General features: G+C 34.5%; 1 protein-coding gene across 9 annotated transcripts in view; it reads right to left on the bottom strand.

The window, feature by feature from the left end:
* Window positions 1-20,883, bottom strand: part of DPH6 (diphthamine biosynthesis 6) — a 215,905-nt gene that overhangs the window by 78,432 nt on the left and 116,590 nt on the right. For 8 of the 9 annotated variants that reach the window (XR_014883604.1, XR_014883605.1, XR_014883606.1 and 5 more), the window contains one exon: window positions 16,606-16,848. The exons of the other annotated variant lie outside the window; for it this stretch is intronic. Coding sequence is in view for 5 of the 8 variants with exons in the window: in XM_085225131.1 (XP_085081257.1) it covers window positions 16,606-16,848 (243 nt within the window). In the remaining 3 variants the exon portion in view is untranslated. The remainder of the gene's footprint in view (window positions 1-16,605; window positions 16,849-20,883) is intronic. 9 annotated transcript variants of the gene reach the window in all.

The following is a 20,883-nucleotide window of genomic DNA, read 5'->3' as shown; positions in this document are numbered from 1 at the left end:
AGTGCCAGACAGTGCCAAGCTTGAGGTTTGTCTGCTTTAGGCAACTGGCACAGCAATGTAGATCTTGAGCCCCATTACCTCTGGAGCCACCAAGACAGTCAGCTGTGTCCTAACTCCTCTAACGAGTTCTTACTATGGATACTTACCTCAAATCTGCAAAAGTGTAAGGACAATTGGCTAGAAATATAAAGGGTCTAAAGGCATCACAGAACACCTACTGAAGTCCACAGTACTACACAGTTAATAAACAACATCACATTCAGTAAGCTATCTAATCACAAGAAATGAGAATGGGAACTCAGTTTTCATTATATACATGCGTAGACCAAAGCTGAGAAGATAGGTTGGTAGAGATATGTCTTAGCTAACACTTACGAAAATGTTTAATGCAGAAATACAAGCCTGTTCATAACACTAGATGGAAGGTTTACAACAGAGTGTGTCAATTCATTTTTAAGTTTGCAATCAACCTACATCTCCACATTAAAGAAAAATAGCTAGCTGAAATGCTGTGTGCAGAACTCTTTCCTGAGATTTGCTCAGATACAAATGTTATTGTGCTGGCTTAGAGTATTACCACATTCTAGTGTTTTATATGCCTTAGTTCTTAGTAATAAGTCACTTTATTTTCATCGTGTGTGCTCAAGACAGCTACAGAATATTCTTACAGTAACAAATGCCTACTTCTTTAAAACAAAACTCCAATGCTATGACCTTAGTTAAATGAAATACACTGGACTGGAATGGGTCTAAACTAAATTACCCAGAGTGTGGTTTTAAAAGTGCTAAACTTAAAAGAGCATTTCTGCCTAGTCATGCATTTTTTCAAAATCAAGTCAGAACTATTCAAACTCCTAGGGAAAGAAAAATACTAAATATGGCACAAACCTATATTGGAACAATTTTATAAGCATATAATTCTTTTATTCAGTTTAATAGAAAAAGGTACAAACTTCAGTTATTAACATTAATTATGCAAATTTGTTTACTTTGACTAGCTTCCATTTGTTCCAAATCAGAAATATTCTTTTTGTTGTGTAAGGTCTATCTACAGACTACCTACTTCACAGCTGAATATGGAATCTAGCTGTAAGACAGATGAATGTGTAATTGCTATCTCTACAAAGAACTGACTCAGAGAACAAAAAGAAAGATACTGTGATGTTACTTTTAGAAGCTGAGTATACGAAAAACTTCTATGGTATGCATTATTACACCATTATAGTGGCATGATTAATGTGCCTGTAAATAATACATTTAAAATGTCTCTTACACTGCCTGCATAAAACAGAGTGCATCAAACTCTGAGATCCAGTTTAGGGTTACTAGTGAGTCTCTCACAACAATAGATTTATGACTTTAAAAAGTAAAGATTCCACTAGGAAAACTGAATAAGAATAAAAATGTCAGCTTCTGAAGAAAGTAGGATAGAAACAATCCTTTTCAACATCATAGTTCATCTAATAAATAGGACACATACATTCCTGGTCTAACAGTCCTGAATTCAAAGAATGAAAACCACTGTGTTTTATAACAATACAACTGTTAAGACTTTTTGCAAAGCTTACAAAAATAAAGTCTGACATTTATTATTCTTTCCTGAAATAAAACAGATGCCAAAAATACACAAACACTAAAATGGAAGGCTAAAAATGAGGTCTTGTGAACCTGAACCTTGGAATAAACACTGATAATGTAAAAAAGAAACATGTTCTTCAGATATCTTAGTTCTCTCTACTACATAACGTGTTGGACAAAGTTGACAGTAGTTTGTATCATATATAAACTTTTTTGTACAATGTCAGCAAGAACACCAAGAGTGTACTTAGTTGGTGTTACCCAATAAGGAGAATCTGGAGAAAAGAAGGTCCTATGATAGTTGCTCCAAAAGTAATGCCTCCTATTTTATGACAGCAGATGACAGCAGAGTGGCAGTCTGACAAAATGGTGCCTGACACGGAAGTGCATATGGAGCAGTGGTGTACCATTGAATTCCTCCTTGTGGAACAAATGACACCCGCTGACATTCATCAGTGCTTGCTGAATATTTATGGAGACTTAACAGTGGATGTGAGCACAGTGAGGTGAATTTCCACAGTGGCAACAGCTTTAGCTGGTGCAGATTTTTAAGGGTGCAGTATGCAGGCTCTTGTTCATTGCTAGCAAAAATGCATACCTGATGGTGGCAATTATGTTGATTACCATGCTTTGTAGCTGAGAATTTGCTCTATCAAATTACTGTTATTGTGCTGTCTGTATCTATTGTAGTTTCCAAGAAATATCTAGGAGGCATTACTTTCAAAGTGACCTACATTTGTTTCAGCATCTGATAATGCATTTTGCAGATCTGTGATTTGTGTGTGTATTTGTGTGTGTGCAGTCTTCACCTGTCTTTCAGAAACAGAAAAGGAAAGTCGACACAGGAAAACAAATATGGATTTAGAAATACAGGACCAATATTATTTCTGAGGGTACTTCTAATCAATTTTTCTTGTTCTAGTAGACTTCAAATTAATGTGTTCTCTCCATATAATATTTCCACAAGTTGGCATTTGAAAAAAAAATTAAGAGTAAATAAAGTTAATTTGAAATTAAGTAAAAAGTAAATAAAGTAAGAAAAATGCTTTCTTGAAAATAATTGTACCGTAGTGACGCAAATTTAATTATTAGATATGAATTGGTCAGCAATTAATATGCCAAGCATAACTGCTGAGCTTTTGCCAAGGGCATTTTGTGGGTGAAAAAAAGATCTTATTTTAAACTGTTTTATCAATTACATATAAAATCTCTACAATATATTTCTGGCTATTAGAATTTTTCAAGGCTAAAATCTTCTGGCATGGTAGTTGACCAAATATATCAGAAGAAGCTACCACAAAAATTAACTAACATAATATAACCACTACCACATTAGTGAGTACTCTTAGGGAGGAAGTTCACAATAAATCTGATAAATTTGACTTTTTTGAAGTCAAATTTTTGACTTTTAGAAGTCAAGACAGGCTTTGAGGAACATGGATGTTATATTTAAACCTAGAGTCAAAATTCCATGATGCATAGTCTCTGAATAGTACTACTGTAAGTATATCTAAGTTTTATACAAAAAAAAAAAAGCAAATGTGGGAGCCTGTGAAAAAAGAGCTTCTAAAAAATCAGGTCAATAACTACATACAATCTATAGTTTACATCACTCAAGCAAAATAATTTAGACACTTGGTATTCTTTTACCCTAACCACCAACAGAGGCTTCAGTAAATGAAATACATTTTCTTCACTTCTGTGTGATACAGACAAAAGGCTCAGCTGAAATTAAAGACATAACCTTAAAAGCTCTCTTTTGATTATATTTAGCATAGAAAAATATCATTTGCTTGTTAATTTTGCTTCTCTTTTCTATTACTGGATGTGCGTTTTAAATCCTTTCACTTAGGACACTAAGAAGGCACAGTGCAAGCTCTGTGACATGATCAAAATAAAAGCAATCAGTTTCACATTTCTATTAAGACATAGTCAGCTTTGAACAAGTCTCTAGAAGAAATAAACAACTAAAAGCCTGAACAAAGACAGTATTAAAAGTCTGTAATAACTAGGTTAACACTTCTGCTTTCTGGGCTTACCAACGCAAGCCCATAGGTTTCATTAAAAAGTAATTATTTTAGCTTTACAAGGTAATTTGAAGGAAAAAATAAAACAAATTGGCATCAGACCCTCTCTTCTCTCAGCCTGGGCAAGAACATCTCATGTTGAAGGGCACTAGGACACATGTGAAGTTGGTTTTAACCAAGAAAGTGGCTCCAGTCAAACTGCAGATGGGAGCAGAAGGCATTCGAGATCACAATCAGTCAGTACAGCAGCTAGCCCTAGTGACAAGCACCACATTGAGCTCTACACCAATCTCATCAGAAATGATAAGGCAAAGACAAATGGGCAAGTCTGTACCAAGTCAGAAAAAAGCAGAAAGGGATTACAGATCTCTTTGGAGCATGGATGTGGCCACCAGCTCAAAAGATGGAGGGTCCTCTGCATTTAAGTCAGTGCATAGTACTGACAGAGGGACGGAGCTATAGACAGCAGTCAAGAGAGCTGGCGTCCAGACACTGAACCACCATCCAGGCTTGGTCTGAAGCTGAAGATGGTCTGCCCCATTCCATGTCTCTTAGAGCCACGTACACATATTTCTTAAAATATATCTAGGAATGGGTACAGCCCACTTCCCTGGGTGGCCCATTCCATTGTCTAATCACCACCAAGATTAAGAAAATCTTCCTAATATCCAATTTAAACTTTTCCTGGCACAACATGAGGCTGTTTTCTCGTGTCCCATCACTTTTACCTGAGAAAAGAGACCAAAACCCTCCTCCTTGCTGTGACCTCCTTTTAGGTAGCTGTATTTTAGTCTAAGTACGCTCAAAACAGGAATACCTAGGTGAAACGTAATGGCTTGTGATATACAGGTCAGACTAAATGATCTGAAGGTGCCTTCCAGCTGTAAAAGCTTCTAAAGCTAAGAAACCTGTTTTACCCACTATTGACAGTCTACAAGGCTGCTGTGCCTTTGCTCTAAATACCCACAATAAGAAGGCAACCTTCTTACTTATTATGGCCTTTAATATCCCTTGCTGATAGTTTTAAATTTTTAAACAGCCTTACCTGTCGTGCTGCCTTTTATGTGTTCTCATACTTGCAGATATAATTTTGGAAGCAAAATATCTAAACATTAAGCATAATAAAAATGAAACAGGTTAAAGCTTCGCAGCAGTAGGGTGCAGCTGCAGCAAAATCCCTCCAGTTCCTCTACATTTCCTCCACAGCAGGGACTTTCTGTCAAGCTGTGAGTTAGTTCTATACAATAATACTGGCTGCTGTTACTGCAATTGCACCTTCCTATATCTCACCATAGTACTAAAAATTCACTTTGATTTTTGCTGTACTCCTTGGTAATAATAATATTTAAAGAAATTCCTGCAGAGCTAAATGCAAATTCCAGCACTGCATGCTAGATACTCAAAAGGGTAGGCAAATGTAAAATTGGTAAGAAAATAATTACACATTAAAAAGCTGTTTTATTTGCTTTAAGAATATTAACAACTTCTCAACAAACTAAAGGATCCTGAGCCAAGAGATAACCAGTTAACGACTGGAGTTAAGATTCCTTGAAATACCTCTCAAACATACATCATTCAATATATCAGCTACAATGTGGAAAGAAAGATAACTACTTAAGGAACAAAGTCGTAAATTGATAGCAATATAAACTGAAAGCAAATGAAGTCTGCCATATGAAACATGATCACAGACTGTCACTCTGAGGGTTTTATTCTTCATGTCTAGTGTCAAAAATAAGCACTTAGGAAACAGATTCCACTTGAAAATTATTTGAGAATGTGTACCCAAATGGGATGGAAAATGGGAAAAAGTTAATGATCAAAATCTGCATTAAGGATAGCTGTTTTTATGATTCAGAATTTAAATTTCAAATCTTGATTTTCTTTGAAAGACTGCTTTTCTTCTGGACTTTGAACTCGATCTGTTGAGCTAATTTTCAAATGAAGTTTCATCTTATACTTCACATTCTAACTACAGTCATATGTTCTCCTGAAGACATATAAGCATTTTTAGCAATTGTGGTTAAAACCTGTAATCAAATTTTGCATTATGCTTTGAACTGTGATGCTGTTAGAGCTAGAAGAAAAACAATTTGGAAATTCTGGTGACACTACTAAACTCTATGAATTGCCATGCTTTAACTCATTGAGACAGCCACCTTAAAAATAATATGATATATGGATTTGGGTCAGCAGTCCTGGCTGTGCCCACGCCCACTGACTATGGAAATTAATTATATGCCAGCCAGACATAGCGTATCCACTTGTGAGAAGAATTTCGGGATAACTAATTTCAGGCATCTAAAAATTATAAGCCAAGCTTGAGATATGCATAATTTCTCAGCAGTTACTGGAATGGCTCAAATGGAAAGCACAGTTCTCCTGATGTGAGGATACTTACTACCGAGATATTTAATGGGATATCAACTCTTACATTCAGGTAAACCCATGTACAGGAGCATGGAAATTCTTTAATAAATGGCTTTTGTTCAACAGATTTTAATATAAATGCTAATTAAAAGTTGAAAAATTACAAATCCATATTCATGGATATGTTTTGTACTTTTTCATATATTTATCTATATGCATATATATGTATATGGAAAGGATGGGACAATGAATATGAATATGAAAATACATATGTATATGCATACATCTTCCCCACATAATTACCTGTGCAGAAAATGCATAGAGATATCATGCACTATAGAATACATATCTAGAATTCCATGCAAATATACATTTGACAAGTTATGACAAAACTTTACTGAAGTTACTAACTAGAAATTATAGGAAATTAGCATTTTCATCAATTAATGTGTACATTTTTACTCTTTTAGACTTCTCCACTGATTCATTTATTAAAAATAACTATACTAATAACTTTATTAATAGCTTCTTTATAAGTAACTTAATAACTAAATAAAATAACAAAAAATGAATAAACTAAAATAAACATAACCTACATAAACAAAATAACTAACTAAATAAGACAAAGTTAAATGAAGACAATAAAATAATAAATAAACAAATAATGTTATTAATTGTTTCGTTGTTGTGAACTGTGCAGAAGTAACTACTTTGTCGACAGCAGAAGATGGTCAAGATGTTTCCACAAAGTTGGTTATAAATGAGATGCATAAAGACCTACATAATATTACCACTGAGTATTGTCTAAAAATGTTAGATTTCAAGTGTTACCAATTGTGATCATTGTATTACATCTAAAGGATTGACAAGGCTATACACAGGTATCACATCAACTGGTAATGGTTTTATTTTTCATCCAAGAAGATGCATAAAGAGAAAATTGAATGCTGAACTGGCATGCATGTTACTGAGTATGAACCAGTTAGCATTGCTTGTTTTTGATATAGAAACATTTAAATTTGATTTCAGAATAACGCTAGTTCACTTTTAGGCTGCTGACAGACTTGTTTGGAAGTGGAGTACAAAAAAAGGATAAATATTTTTTGTTTTATTTTGGAATTTATAAGTAGTCACACAGCAATGAAATTGGATTGAATATTGGCAGGAAGGTTCAAACTCTATTGCCATACCATCAACATCCACCTCCAGCATTGTAGGCCAATATGACAAAATAGGAGGCATTACTTTCGGAGCATATCTCATATTATATAATAGTAAGGAAGTATTTCCACTAGAAGATGGTAAAGATTTAGGACAGACGAGTTGTTAGTGAAAATGTCACTGAAAGTTGGGATGGTGAGCTTGCTGTTCTTTTGGTCCTAATCAACAGGATTACCTCTCCCAGACAAGGACAGAAAAAGATCCTGATGAATCTCCTGAGGTTTCTTCCTTGTTAGGGGAATTTAAAATGTCCTACCTGGAATTAGGAATATAGTTGAACAGGGAAATGCCCTGAGTGAAAGTAGGGCCTTGATCACTTTTCAACCAGAATGGCATCCTACCCACTCTACAGAGGCACTGATAACAGGTACCAGCCTTGAGGCTGCAATCCTGTTAATGGCTTTCACAGCCATCACATGTAAGACTTTGGGCAAGAGGCCCTTGTCTAAGCATTATACTAGATGTGTTTATGTCCTCCTGCTTAGCACAAAAGTGACAGGTTCAAAGCAGAATTAATATTTTCAGCAAAGGAGATGAAGAATCACTCAAAAAAAACAAACAAAAAAAACTCATATATGGGACTGCTGCAGGGGAAAATCAGTCAACCTAGATGAACTAGGCTCTTTAGCACCCTCAATAACTAGATGTGTTTCTTCACTATGTCTAACTGAAAAACAAAGTTCATATGCATGTATATATTACCTATAAATGGCAAATAAGCTAGTGTAAATCACTTCATGGAAATCAGTGACTTTTATCAGCTAAGGATTTGATCGTATCTCTATCTATTTACTAAAACATTCACACAACAAAGCCTCCCTTTTCTTATCTTACATTGTTCATATTTTATGTTTATGTTCTACAACAGGTTGCATTCATGTATGATGTTCAGAACATTGGCAATCATATGCTTATATATACGTATGTCTAATGAAAGCTTTAGTAAAAATGTGCACAGCTTCATTGTTCTTTGTGTCGCCTATATTCCTTTTTAAAATTCATCAACGTCTCACTAATATTACAAATAATCTTTTTTTTTTTTCTTATATAAAAGAAAAGGGTAATACTTTCACCTCCCACTGTGGACCAGTGTCAAAAGGCAGAATATTTTCAAGGACCTCCAGAGTTCCAATGTCTGCATTTGACCCGTGTTAAGTATTCTCATTACAGTTGCTTCAAATGAATACAAAAGCTTTGTTTAATCCTAACTCAGGGGAAATGAAATACACTAGGCACGAGATGAAAGATCCAATACCAGAGTGCTGTTTGAATGCACTGTGTGTTCTTAACATGGGCCATAAAAGAAGGCCATTTTAATATATCAAACTATAGAATGCTTGAAATAGCATAGTAACAAAATAAATATTATAAACTTGATGAGACAAAAAATGGAAAACAGAAGCATATTTTCTTTCTACTGGATTTTTGATAGGCAATCCTTTCCAAAAACGTTCAGTTTTCTTTTGCTAAAACGATCGATTACATTAATTCATCCAAGAAAGATTTTTATGCAGTGCAAATTTAGCAGGGTTTTAATCTACCATTTATACCTTCATAAAATTCATTTACTTCTTAAATTATTACTATTCTGTTCAAGAAGCAGGTAACATAAGGAGACCATTTAAACTAGTATTACCTACACTACTGTCTATAGGGCACAGAATTTATAGAACTATTTGGAAATGTAACACTTGCACTCAACAGAAATACCAACTCATATGTATGATAAAATATATACCTAAACATATACCTGAATATTACAGACTTAAAAATGTGCTCAGGATGGTGAAAAAGTGCATACCCACTCACTGAAATCTGTTTGGTTTGTTTGTTTTCTATATTCCTTTTAAGTTACACAGTAATTTTATCCATAGGTAAAGAGAGTCTAAACCTCTGTCCAATCTGTTGGAGTGCTAACAAACTTTGAATTCCATGATTTGAGCATAATCTATTTTCTACTTAGGATAGGCAATGCATTAATTTTACTTAAACTCAGCTCTGTATACTCCAAATGTTACGTGCACATCTGTACAATGCAACACAGTGCTGTTTCACAGACCCCTGATGCCATTCTGTATGACTGCACTGAAGACGTAATTACTCCAGAAACAGCTACACATAGCTATACAGCTTCTGGATCTGGAGTCAACTTGTTTTTAACTAACTTGAGACTTTGCCTACAGTCTTCTGTAGGCAAAACAGAAAGACACATGGTATTTACAGGAGTGTCAAGGGAGACACAGTGCAGGGGATCCAGAGGCCCTTAGATGACTGCTCTATTTTTTTAAAAGTTGTAGTTCAGGTTTATTTACATCTTTCTACATCAGAACACTTTATGTATCTGGCAAAAAGGGTTTAAATTTAGATATTTAAAGCTGGCATCAAGATGCCCAGTGCTGAAATAAGCAAGGAACCCATTCATAAATATATATCAGATAAAACACCACAAATCTTTCTTCCATCACTTCTGCATTGTGAGCTACCAAGACACATATTGTCATCAATCTGACTGGCACTCCTTACAGAAACAAAGTCAGTTGTAGCACTCTTTGCTGGATTTGAAACAACCATGGAATCACAACCTCTCATACCAAATGCTTACTAAAAAAAAAGGAGAAAGGTACACAGGAAATTTTTTTAAGTTTGTCTTATCTCTGATCAAGAATTTACCGGAGAAAAATAGATGGGGACAGAAAATAAGTGGGAGCAGACTATTGAAATAATTCAGAATGGAAAATGGAATTAATCTACAATATTATCATCTGAAAAAAGAAAAAGAATGTATAAAATGAATCACTGAAGTGAAAGGTACATTTTATGGTCCTAGAGCTATTAGTAAGTGCTGCAATTACATGAAATATTGCATTCCTATATAATTCTTTTTTCAATTGTTAACAAAAAATATTGTTTTCACTGTTTCATCAAAATTTTCCAAATCTCCCTTCATCATTACAAATACAGGCAATCCAAAACTTCAAGATGGTAACAATACATTATGCACTGAATATGTTTAAGTATTTCCCTATACATTTTTCTTTTTATGGAAATCAGAGATAACTTCAGATAGTTCTGGAAAATATTTCCCAGATTTTTGTGTATAACATCAAATCAAAATGAGAGCTGAAACTCATTTTTGTCATTCAGTCATGATTATCAAGAACTGTATTTCAAAAGCAGGAAATGGCCTTTGAGTTATTCTGTGACTAAGTTCATGTGCTCCTATCTCAGAAACAATACTAAATTATTAATACTTTGTCACGGAACGTACATATGATTAGGACCAGCCAAAACAAATACCTATTACACCGATTACCAGAACTGGAAAATGTTACTGGCCTAGCTATACTCATTCTTGCTGGCCTTTAGCAAGATGTAAGAATAATCAAACACAGCAGTTAAACAAGATTGAATGCCTGAAATCTTCATACATTTCTTCCTCATATAATTAAGAATGACAAAAGTAGATATTGTAAGGCATAAAAAAATGTAGTCATGATCTTATTTATCTCAGCTAATCTAGTGGGGTCTGTGGCACAGATAGATGTGCAATGCACCACTTCAAATACACCAACAAAGTACTACAGGAATGATTCTCCAAAGAAAGCCCATGGGGAGTGAAAAAAGTAGGCAGGAGCTGGACTCAGATTTGAACTAAATATAGTGAGAGCTCTATCCAAACAGCACAACTCAATCTCTACTGAATCTAGAGTGTACACAAAGTAAATTAATAACATTTCGCAGGCACACTCACTGTTATATCATTATACAATAATTATTTGGAATATTTCCATCTATCAATAATGCCATCTGTCCCACCCAATACAAATGGACTACAATCCATCTGGCTTATTTTTTCTATTGATTACTCTGCTGAATGAGTTAGCAAAACTGCTTTTAAAATTATCATATTACATGACACTGTCATTAAAAGATGTGAAGTAAAAAAAAAAAACACAAGATGAGACTTAATTGGGAGTCTGTCAGCTCTTCTTCCAGAAAGTTTTAGCAATGCTAAATGCTTTTTTTTTTTTTTTTTTTTTTTTTTTTGAGGGGGGCTACTTAAAATGCAAACTACTGGATTAGGCAGAAACTGTTCCTCCACACCACCACACAATTGTTACTATTTCTGACTAACAAAGCTCCATGAATGTATCAAGAAGATGTCAAAATGTCCCTAAGCATGCTGGTGAGAGCTTACTATTTATTAGGACTCCTAAGGAGACTGTGGAAGAGGAATAGCTTAAAAATGGAGTGCTAGAAGCTGTTGATGGCTGGCACTTGTATTTGTTAATTCCAATTATTTTTCCTATTATTTGTTTGTCTGATTATTTGTTTGTATAATTGTCTTTTTCTGTTTTTACAGCGCTGTTTTATCTTCTGATTTTAACTACTGCTTCCCTTAACTTTAATTTCTACAATGAACATTACTTAATAATAATGTAAACTTTCCTGTCCATCTGAGTTTCAGTTGGTATGGAATTGCTTTCTTCAGAGTGTCTGGTATGATGCTATGTTTTTGTTTAGAAGAAATACAATATTGATAACACACCAATGTTTATACTTGCTGCTGAGCAGTGTTGTAGAGGGCCAAGGCTATTCTCAGTGAAGGGCCTGGGGAGCTGAGACAGAATTAGGACAGCTGACTTAAAATGGCCAAAGGGATATTCTATACCATAAGACATCACAGGGAAGCGGTTTTGAAGGGGATGGGAGTTCATCTGGATCTTTTTCACTGCTCAGGGGCTGACTGAGCATCGGTTGTGGGGGGATGGTGAGCAATTATTTGTGCATCACGTGTTATATATATTCATATATATTTATATCTATGTAGTCTATTATTCTCCTTTTCTCTGTTTTAGTAAGTAGTTTTATCTCAATTCATGAGTTCTACTTTGTGGGTTTTTTTCTCAATTCTCTCCCTCCTCCATCCCATTGGGAAGGGGGAAGAGGGACAGAAGGATTGTGTGGTGCTTAGCCATCTGCTGGGTTAAGCCACAAAGCCTTCCACAGAACTTAAATTCTTACCTAGGCTCCTTTAATTTAGTTTCAGTTTCTACAATGCCCTGTTAGTTTTAACAAGGGAAACTTCTTTTATGTATACTTAAAATGTTGAGCCAAAGATTTTTTGCCAGCTCAGCGATTTAATATTTCTTTGGTGTAAGTCCTTACTGGGGCTGCTTTCTTATTCTTCCCTTACTGCTCATTTTTTCTTTCTCCACAGTGGATTCCTACTACAACCTTCCATCCCTCCACCAGACTTCTTTTTCTCTCCTTGAATAGTTATTCCAACAACACTGCAACTCCAACTGATGTAGGAAGAATACAGAAGGAATACAGCAGGGGCTGTATTCCAGCTCTGTGGATATCATCCTTGATGGCTGGGCTTAGAGAGGCAATATTTGAGGCAACACTGGAGCTGCAGGGAACAGTGACTGGAGAAAAGACAGTGAGTTCCCTTCTGGAGTGAGGGAAAGCGGGATAGCAGCAATGGATAGGAGCTGTACAAATAGAAAGGAATTATGTGGAAGTACATAGTCAGAGACTGGTTGAAGAAAGCAAGTAAATAGTTACTAGAAAGTCCAGCCTAGTTATTGTTGCTGCTGTCTCCCTCTTCCTGTCCTCAACACTGACTAAAACCACTCATCTGGTTATCTGTGAAAAAGTATGATTATTATGAAACATTCTGAAGTTATTTTTCTCTTCATAGATGAAGTTCCTAGGTTATTGTAATGGTCAGCTTCATGTCCACATCCTGCTCTTAAAACTTGTGTGTTATATAAACATACACAGAGAACAATTCTTACACTTCTATGTTATTTTCTGTTAGATCCTAAACAATGTATACAATTTCTATATTACATAAGTATATATAATAACATATAATATATATATATAATAGATTTCGTCTATAATATATTCTATTATACATATATATATATACGATTCCACTGAAATTGTGAACTTTATTTATGTAGAGGATATTTACCAGACATCACTATGTCACAGAATAATAATCATTTTTGATGCTCCAAAAAAAACTTTGACAGTTGTGATGTCTATGTTCTAGACACTGTGTTAACTACAATTACTTCAATCATAATACATGATAATTTCACTATTAAACACAGAATATTTAGCACACAGAAATGCAAAGTCTAAAATCTCTACTCAAATATAATTAAAACTATGGTTTATAATGTCTAGTTTACAAGAAGTGAGTTATGATATTCACTGTCTTGTTTTCACTAATAAAATCTTTTTTCCGTAGATGACAGAAGAGCAATTTCAATTGAGATATCATTTGCTCTATTAAGCAATCCGTAGGTTATTACTTCATCCCTTTGACCACTGCTTTGAATAAAGTTCAAGAATAATAAAATAGTTCTATGTTTGGCTGACTTAATTTACTTGCAGAAAACAGACTATTATTTCATTTCTATGATTCTATGATTCATGTCACTGTATCTCCTAGAATTCTCTGTAGTACTATTGGCATAAAACAAACAAACAAAAACTAAAATAAATAAGGGATGTGCTACTGATATTTTCAAACATAGATGCCTTCAGAGTTCTGGCTTCCAGAAAGAGATTATCTTACAAGATCCTTCAAATAAAACATTAAGAGGTATGAAAAGTACATTTCCTGTTTTTATCGATTCTACGGAGGCAAGGAGAAGTGTAATATAATTTAACAGTAAGTTTTTCCCTGTTCTCAGGGTAGAACCAGCCAAAAAGAACATCTCTGCTAATAACATGCCAGCTAGTACTGCTCCTGCAAAACAAAAGCTCATTGATGAATATGTATTTAAATTAAATTAACAACTGCATGATCAGTTATATTTTCAGGAAAGGACAGTTTCCTCTGGTTCTTTGTGATAGAAGTATTTGAAACATCTTTTTCTGTGCTTTGCTGTTTACATAACCAATTCCTAATCATAAAAGTATGCATAGCATGAGGAAAAATGCAACCATATCTATTGATAAAATGATAGGGAAATTGGAATATCCAGCTGATAATCCACCTTGTTCCGACAGATATTTTAAATTTTTCTAATTTTTAGATCCTGTTGTGGTACATATTACCTCCTAATATTTTTGTACTATTTCTGATACTGTCATTAATGAATAAAACCTAATTAGCACAGAGCAAGATTGATAAGCACCCTACAGCAATGCTTTATACATAAATCCTCTAGGATGTTTTATTTTAAACATTCCCAAAGCCTGCTAGGCAGCTAACTCTTCACAGGATAATGTGTAGGCAGCAATTCATTTTTTAAGCTATGACTTGAGGAATCAGAAAGTGACACGAGTCAGATACTATTAATAACCCAAAAGCAAGCAATCTCATGAGGTGTTTCTCAAGTAGCTAAGAAGAAACTGTCTAGTTATGTCATTAAGTGTAAGACCTAAAAGACTACATAAAAAGTAGGTGGAATGTACAATAATTACAGAGTATTTAGAAGATTCTAAATGGAAAAAGGAAAATTTTCAAAGAACAGCAAAACATTACCAATCTGCCCTCAAATCTGTGACTGTATATATTACAAATAAGGAAGTATGTGGGCTTCATGGTCATGGTACATGTTACTAATTAGTCACAGAACAAAAAACAGTCTCAGCTTTTCAAAATGACCAAGCTTTAAAGGATCAGCTGACAATAATGTCTCTAACCTAAATTAGCTTAATGATGCTATGACTCTATGCAACATCTCTAATTGCAGTCTCAAAGACATCATGAAATGGTAAATCTTATAAAAAATGATAGCTAAAGATAGTATAAGATAATATTGAAAATGCACTGATGTCACACTTGCTGTTTCCATTTAAAGCTTGCAGCACTGATCTATAAAACCCGTAAAGCTGGCAGACTCAACATCACCTTAAGAACTATGCTAATATCTCCATGGCAAGTCCGAGAACTGGGTATAAACATAATTAGTAAAAACAAAGGCTGAGGTCTTCAATAAGGCATAGACTTCCGAACAACGTCCTTTTCAGAAAAAAACCTAAGACATGACTGAATTTCAAAAGACTAATATAGCTTTCTGTGTGATGGTCTTATTTAGAGGAATGTATCTTTCTGAGTTCCTTAAGTGATTCCAAACCAAATCATAAAAAGTTATTACCATTTTTCAACAGCAGTCATAAAGGTGAGGTTATTTCTACACTCTGCAAGTTAGCTACTTCTGAGAATTTTAAGTAAATAAGGACTTTAATAACTGACCTATTTCAAATATACTGTAAAATTCAAGGCATTCACCAAAAATACTAGAACATAAAAAATACCTGACAGCATGCCCTAGAGTAGAAATTGCAAGGTGTAAAACAAACAGTACATTTTACAGTAAAAACAGAAATGAAAAATCAGATCTTAGCAGACCTGTAAGAGTGCTACAGAGAAGACTGGGAATCTTTCAAATTCAATACACTTAGTCTTGGAGGAAGGTATTTAGGAGGATATCTTATTACAAAATCTATGTTAACTGTGTCAGCTTTCAAGCAAGTCTACCTCTTCCCTCAGAAAAACAAGTGCATAGCGCAGACAGACTGAGCATGAACACAAATAGAAAGAAAAGGTTTGGGAAGCATTGTCCCCTCTTCCAGGGCAATATTAACTATTAATGTATGCTATGCTTCCAAGCCACATATCTCCCAAGAAACTGTAACAAAAAAATTCTATTAAGTTCCATAGTAATTATGTAGTAACTACTCTTGTTTACTCATTTATAGAGTAGCTACATTTTGTTTACAAGATTTGTGGTCATTACCTTTTTAATGCTTGCAGAGTGTTCTGTGGCTATTTAAGCAAAATGGTACGTGCATAATGGAAATGATTATGATATCATTATAAATCACTGGGGAAATTATTGTACTGTTAGAGATAATCTAGAGTCAACCAGTATACTGGCACTACCCATCCTGTTATAAAAGTTCAGCTGAATAATAAATAATAATAAGCAGCGAAATGCTAAACTCAGTTGTCATGACAATATTGCTTGTAAGAAAGAATGGGAGAAAAAATCTCAACAGAACAACTAATAAAAAGTTAAAGTAAAGTACCCTGTTCCTACTCTACAAAAATATACGGGCAGAGGTAATTCAAATAAGGTATTGTTCACATTTTTACTAGAGGAACTGACTGCTTTTTAAGAGTTTTTTTCCATATTGCTTTGGGAATTAAGACAAAGTTAGTGATGAATATAACTTTCTATTAAGCAATTTTCTTTCTCAGTTGTGCACAACCACTTATGAGCCAGAACATAACAGTTCAATCAAGCCTTATTATATTAGCTTTACTTGAACCACTCTGAAATGTACTGAGAAAATTCTGATATTACTACAAGACATAGGGAGGGAAAAGGAAAAGACAACTTAGAAGAACGAGGGAAGTGGATATCACAGCTACCTTTTTACAGTCTCTTAATTTCTTCTTCCATATAGAGTGAGCAACAGGAATGTGTTTGCTGTCAGTTACATAGCAGATCGCTGTGATCACATGGAGTAGCATAGTCTTCTGGCTCATAGCCTGGAGGACTTTCTCAACATGACTGAGAGCAACTGTGGCCTCAGTCCACACACCACCATTAACAAGCTGCATAGTACACGGTACTAGGCCAATCTGTCCAGCACAGTAGAGAATATCTCTGACCTAGAGGAATAAATAAATAAATAAAATTATAGGAGTACATAGGAAACAAAGGAAAAAATTTCAATTTTCCAAGTAATTTCTTTCAGCAGTACTGTTCTTTGCGATCCTTTATCAGTCACTAAAAACGTAGCAAACGTCATTCTAAAGGTCAGTTTTGATAGGGCTTTACATACTTCACATGAATACAGCACTATAATAAACTTTAAACTAACAGTTAATATATGGATATATGCATCATCTCAAAATAATATCTGATGTAACTGATTGTTACAGCTTGTGTTGATGCCCCAATATGATTAAATACATACTTGCTTTCTTTTAAGCAAGCTTCCATTTCTTTTCAATGTTCATTTGTTTCACTGTACATTTTCAGAGTGAGAATGCACACTGTCTTTCAGAGTATTACAAAAATCATCATAAACCTTTTGAAGGTAAAAACAAATTGCAGATTGAAAATAAGATGCAAAAGAGTGCTACTTAATTAGAGGTGGGTTTATCTTTTGAAAATTGAATTAAATGCGCAGTCAGATATGTCAGAAATACATGTTAAACCAAACTGCAATGCAGTTACCTTGGGCTGATTTTCCTATATTTTCCCAGCAACACTGAACACCTGTTTTCTTGAAAGCAGGCAGAAAAGGAAATTTTTATTCTTACGATTCAGACATCTCAGAGATTCATTATAAAATCTTAATGTAAATATCAGAACTTTTCATCCTCTTATTCTGTACTTCTCTACAAGGTCTATACATTTCCTGATCAGAGAAGGAATGAATATTGTTCCAAATCAGAAGAAAACTGAGCATAGAAGTGGGAATTAAGGTGGGCGTAATCAGTTTTGAAGACTGCATAGGAAGCAATTTGCTGTAGAGAGGAGAAATGGACTGAGCCAGAAATCTTCAGAAAATTTTTTCCAGAACTTACTGTAAAAACTGTAAAAATTCTTTACAATTAAGAATAATTAAAAAAGAAATCTGTGTCCTAGAAGACATGGCAATCAAACCATGTGACAGACCCATATGCAACTCCAAATCTGTCCTCATAACTGTCTGTGCCTCACAAAAGACTCACACATGTAACTATTGGAAGAGTATCTTATACAATTTGGCATACAAGTTCTATGATTAGCAGCTGAAGAGGGGGAGGAGGCAGAGAGGAAACATATCAACTGACACTCATCAACAATTTAAATTGTTTAAAATATACGAAATATTGTTTTGATAATGCTATATATAATCCTGAATTTTGAAAAAATATGCAAGTAATATTTTACTTTATAGGAACAAATGGTCTTTTTTTTTTTTTTTTTTCCTAGTGCTATTTTAAAATATGTGCCATTGAACAAGGGAGTCCAGCCAGCTTCAAGTGGCATACTGACAAGATGAGAAAAAAATTCAGGAAGATATGACTCAGAGAGGCACAGGTTTGTTTTAAAATTAAGCCATTTATTTCTACCTCTGCTATGTGAAATCCATGTATTAGTCAAAAACTCTGATACAGGTAGTTAATAGTTTACAGAAAAAAATCACACTGGCAATATTTCTTCCTCTTTCTGTTGGGCTCCTGGTTTTCCATGCATTACCCATTTTAATTATTAGGTAGACAGAAGAGCTGTTCACCCAGTTCACTTCCTCTTTCTTGAACAGATTGTTTGAGACATAATATGAATACTAATTAATGATAAAATATCTGTCAGTGTTTTGAAATACGGACTAAGATAGCACTTTCTTAAAGCATCTTGGATAGTTCTGATACAATTAGCTACATTGATCATAAGCAAGGTCAAAAAATATCTCTGAAGGATTTGAGCAAAACTGGCACTGCTCTTGGCTCAGGTTCAGTGGGAATTTTGCAGAGTTCATTAAAAAAATAATTTAAAAAAAAACCCCTCTGTTCCTAACATACTTGTTTGTATCTTAAGCTGTAATTAATAGAAAAACAGAGTTCTCAACGTGCTACTATGCTAAGAAAGGGTGGAATCAAGGGGGAAGAAGGGGAAAAGGGTCAAAAGAGGCCACAGGTTTTGAGCAACTGTACTTCAGGGGGACATAATTGAGAGTAAGGAGAGAGGGAGGGATGTTCTCCTCATTCCTAGAGACTTGGTCATGAAAAGCAAATATAAATAAACAATCAGCAGGGGCAAAGCAGCAAACCAGTAAAAACACTGTTTTAGCAGATTTCAAGAGGTTGTCTCCAGAGTGTTTGAAGCATTATACAGAAAATTGTTAGCAGAGTAAAAAGTATTTAAAACAGGGAAGACTTTGTAATATCTTTTTCACAGTGCTGAACAACAGGAGATGTCACAATGTATGGTGCCAGTCCTTGTGTTGTGAAAGTGTTCGGCAAAATGCTGCTAGAATGCTCCAACAGTTTATCCTTTTGGAGCATCTTCAAAGATAACACAAGATTTTTTCAGACTATAGATTCACAGTGTATCAACTCTAGAGGACTTCCATATTCAGTATATTCAGCACAGAAACAAAACTACAATATAACGGATGTGTAGTCATACACTGATAATTTAATTTTCACTATATCCCATACACATATTTCCAGTGCTAAAAATTCATTAAATATTAGGAAAAAATAGAAATAAAAATAACTTGTACTGCTGATATGTTCATTTATACCAATTATTTTCCAATATAACTTCAGAGGACCCAGCATTTTATAGACAGAGGCTCATGCAATTCTATTTTTTTACCCTTTTATTTTCATTTTACCACTGCATGTTAAATGAAAGTTGAGCCTCTACAAACTAGCACAATAATATGGCAGCTCACTGTTTCAGACAGCACAACTGTAAGTAACAAGGGAATTCAACAATCAGAAATTCAGAGTAAGAAATTGATACATACAGGAATGCTAAGCACTTATTTAAGAATTACTGCTTTTCATTTTGTACTTATGCTGCAGGAAGTAGAACAGAGAGCTAGATCACAGCAAATATGGAGGGAAGTCAGTATGGCAGCAAAGAAGTATTCCTCTTTCTTTAGCTGTCCATCCTGCATTCACTTCTTATGAACTTAGAAATTCACATTTTAGAAGCAAAGTGTCCATGATGCTACAAAATGGAAAAGTTGGGATGATGCTTGGTGCTGCTTCAAATTGTTCTAGCAGTTGGAAAATTTTTTAACAATATTGCGAGACACAACACATCTGCGTTATCAGGATGGCCCCTCCACAGAATGTAACTCAGGAAGAGAAACAAGAAGAAAAATAGACTTGATTGGACATAAGGATTAACCTAAAATGTTAATTAACCAGAGAATGCTATAATTATTGCTATTTGTAAAGGAAAAAATGTAACAGGATACCTCTAGATTTGCACTGAGTTGGTTCTTGTTTTGTTTGTTTTTGTTAACAAAGGCCAACAGCAACTACGAAACTTTATAAAACATTTCCTACTGGTATTCTTAAAACTTGCTAGTGATTGACTGGCATAAATAAAGTGCAGAGATTTTTTAATAGAGACATTCACCTATAGGTTTTTATGCCAATGTTAATATTTGCACTATATGAACCAATACACTTTTCTTTGAAAGGGTGAAGTCAATATGCAATTAACCAAACCTTTATTCTGAAGGCAGTATGGTGTCTGAGTGACTGCTGCCCTTTAACAGGTCAGGGTACACAAAAGATTCAGTGACCCTTTGACCTAACAGTGAAATAGCCTACCATTACGCTCAGTCAATGTAAATAAGCATAACTGACAATGTGCTAATAGGCTGCCTCTGGTCATCCATGTGTACCTCTGACCTTAATGAAGACCTAAATCAATTAATACTCCAGGCAATAAAGACCTCTGGCTGATTAAGTTAGCTAGAAATCATCTTTTCTAACAGGATTAGAGCTATAAGGTGGTGAACTTTTTATTTAATATATGATAATCCTTTCTTCCTAGGGCCCTTTTATTTTAGCTAATGATGGTAAAATTGCTTTTTGCAATGTGAAATCTTTTATTCAACTACCCAATGTGAATAAAGTTTTAAAGGTACCATTTAGACAATGGTAACTGAAAGGCTCTGAGTTCAT

The sequence above is a fragment of the Meleagris gallopavo genome, chromosome 5 (assembly GCF_905368555.1).
Source record: "Meleagris gallopavo chromosome 5, MGAL_WU_HG_1.1, whole genome shotgun sequence".
Lineage (NCBI taxonomy): Eukaryota > Metazoa > Chordata > Aves > Galliformes > Phasianidae > Meleagris > Meleagris gallopavo.
This window is presented reverse-complemented; position numbering and strand designations above follow the sequence as displayed.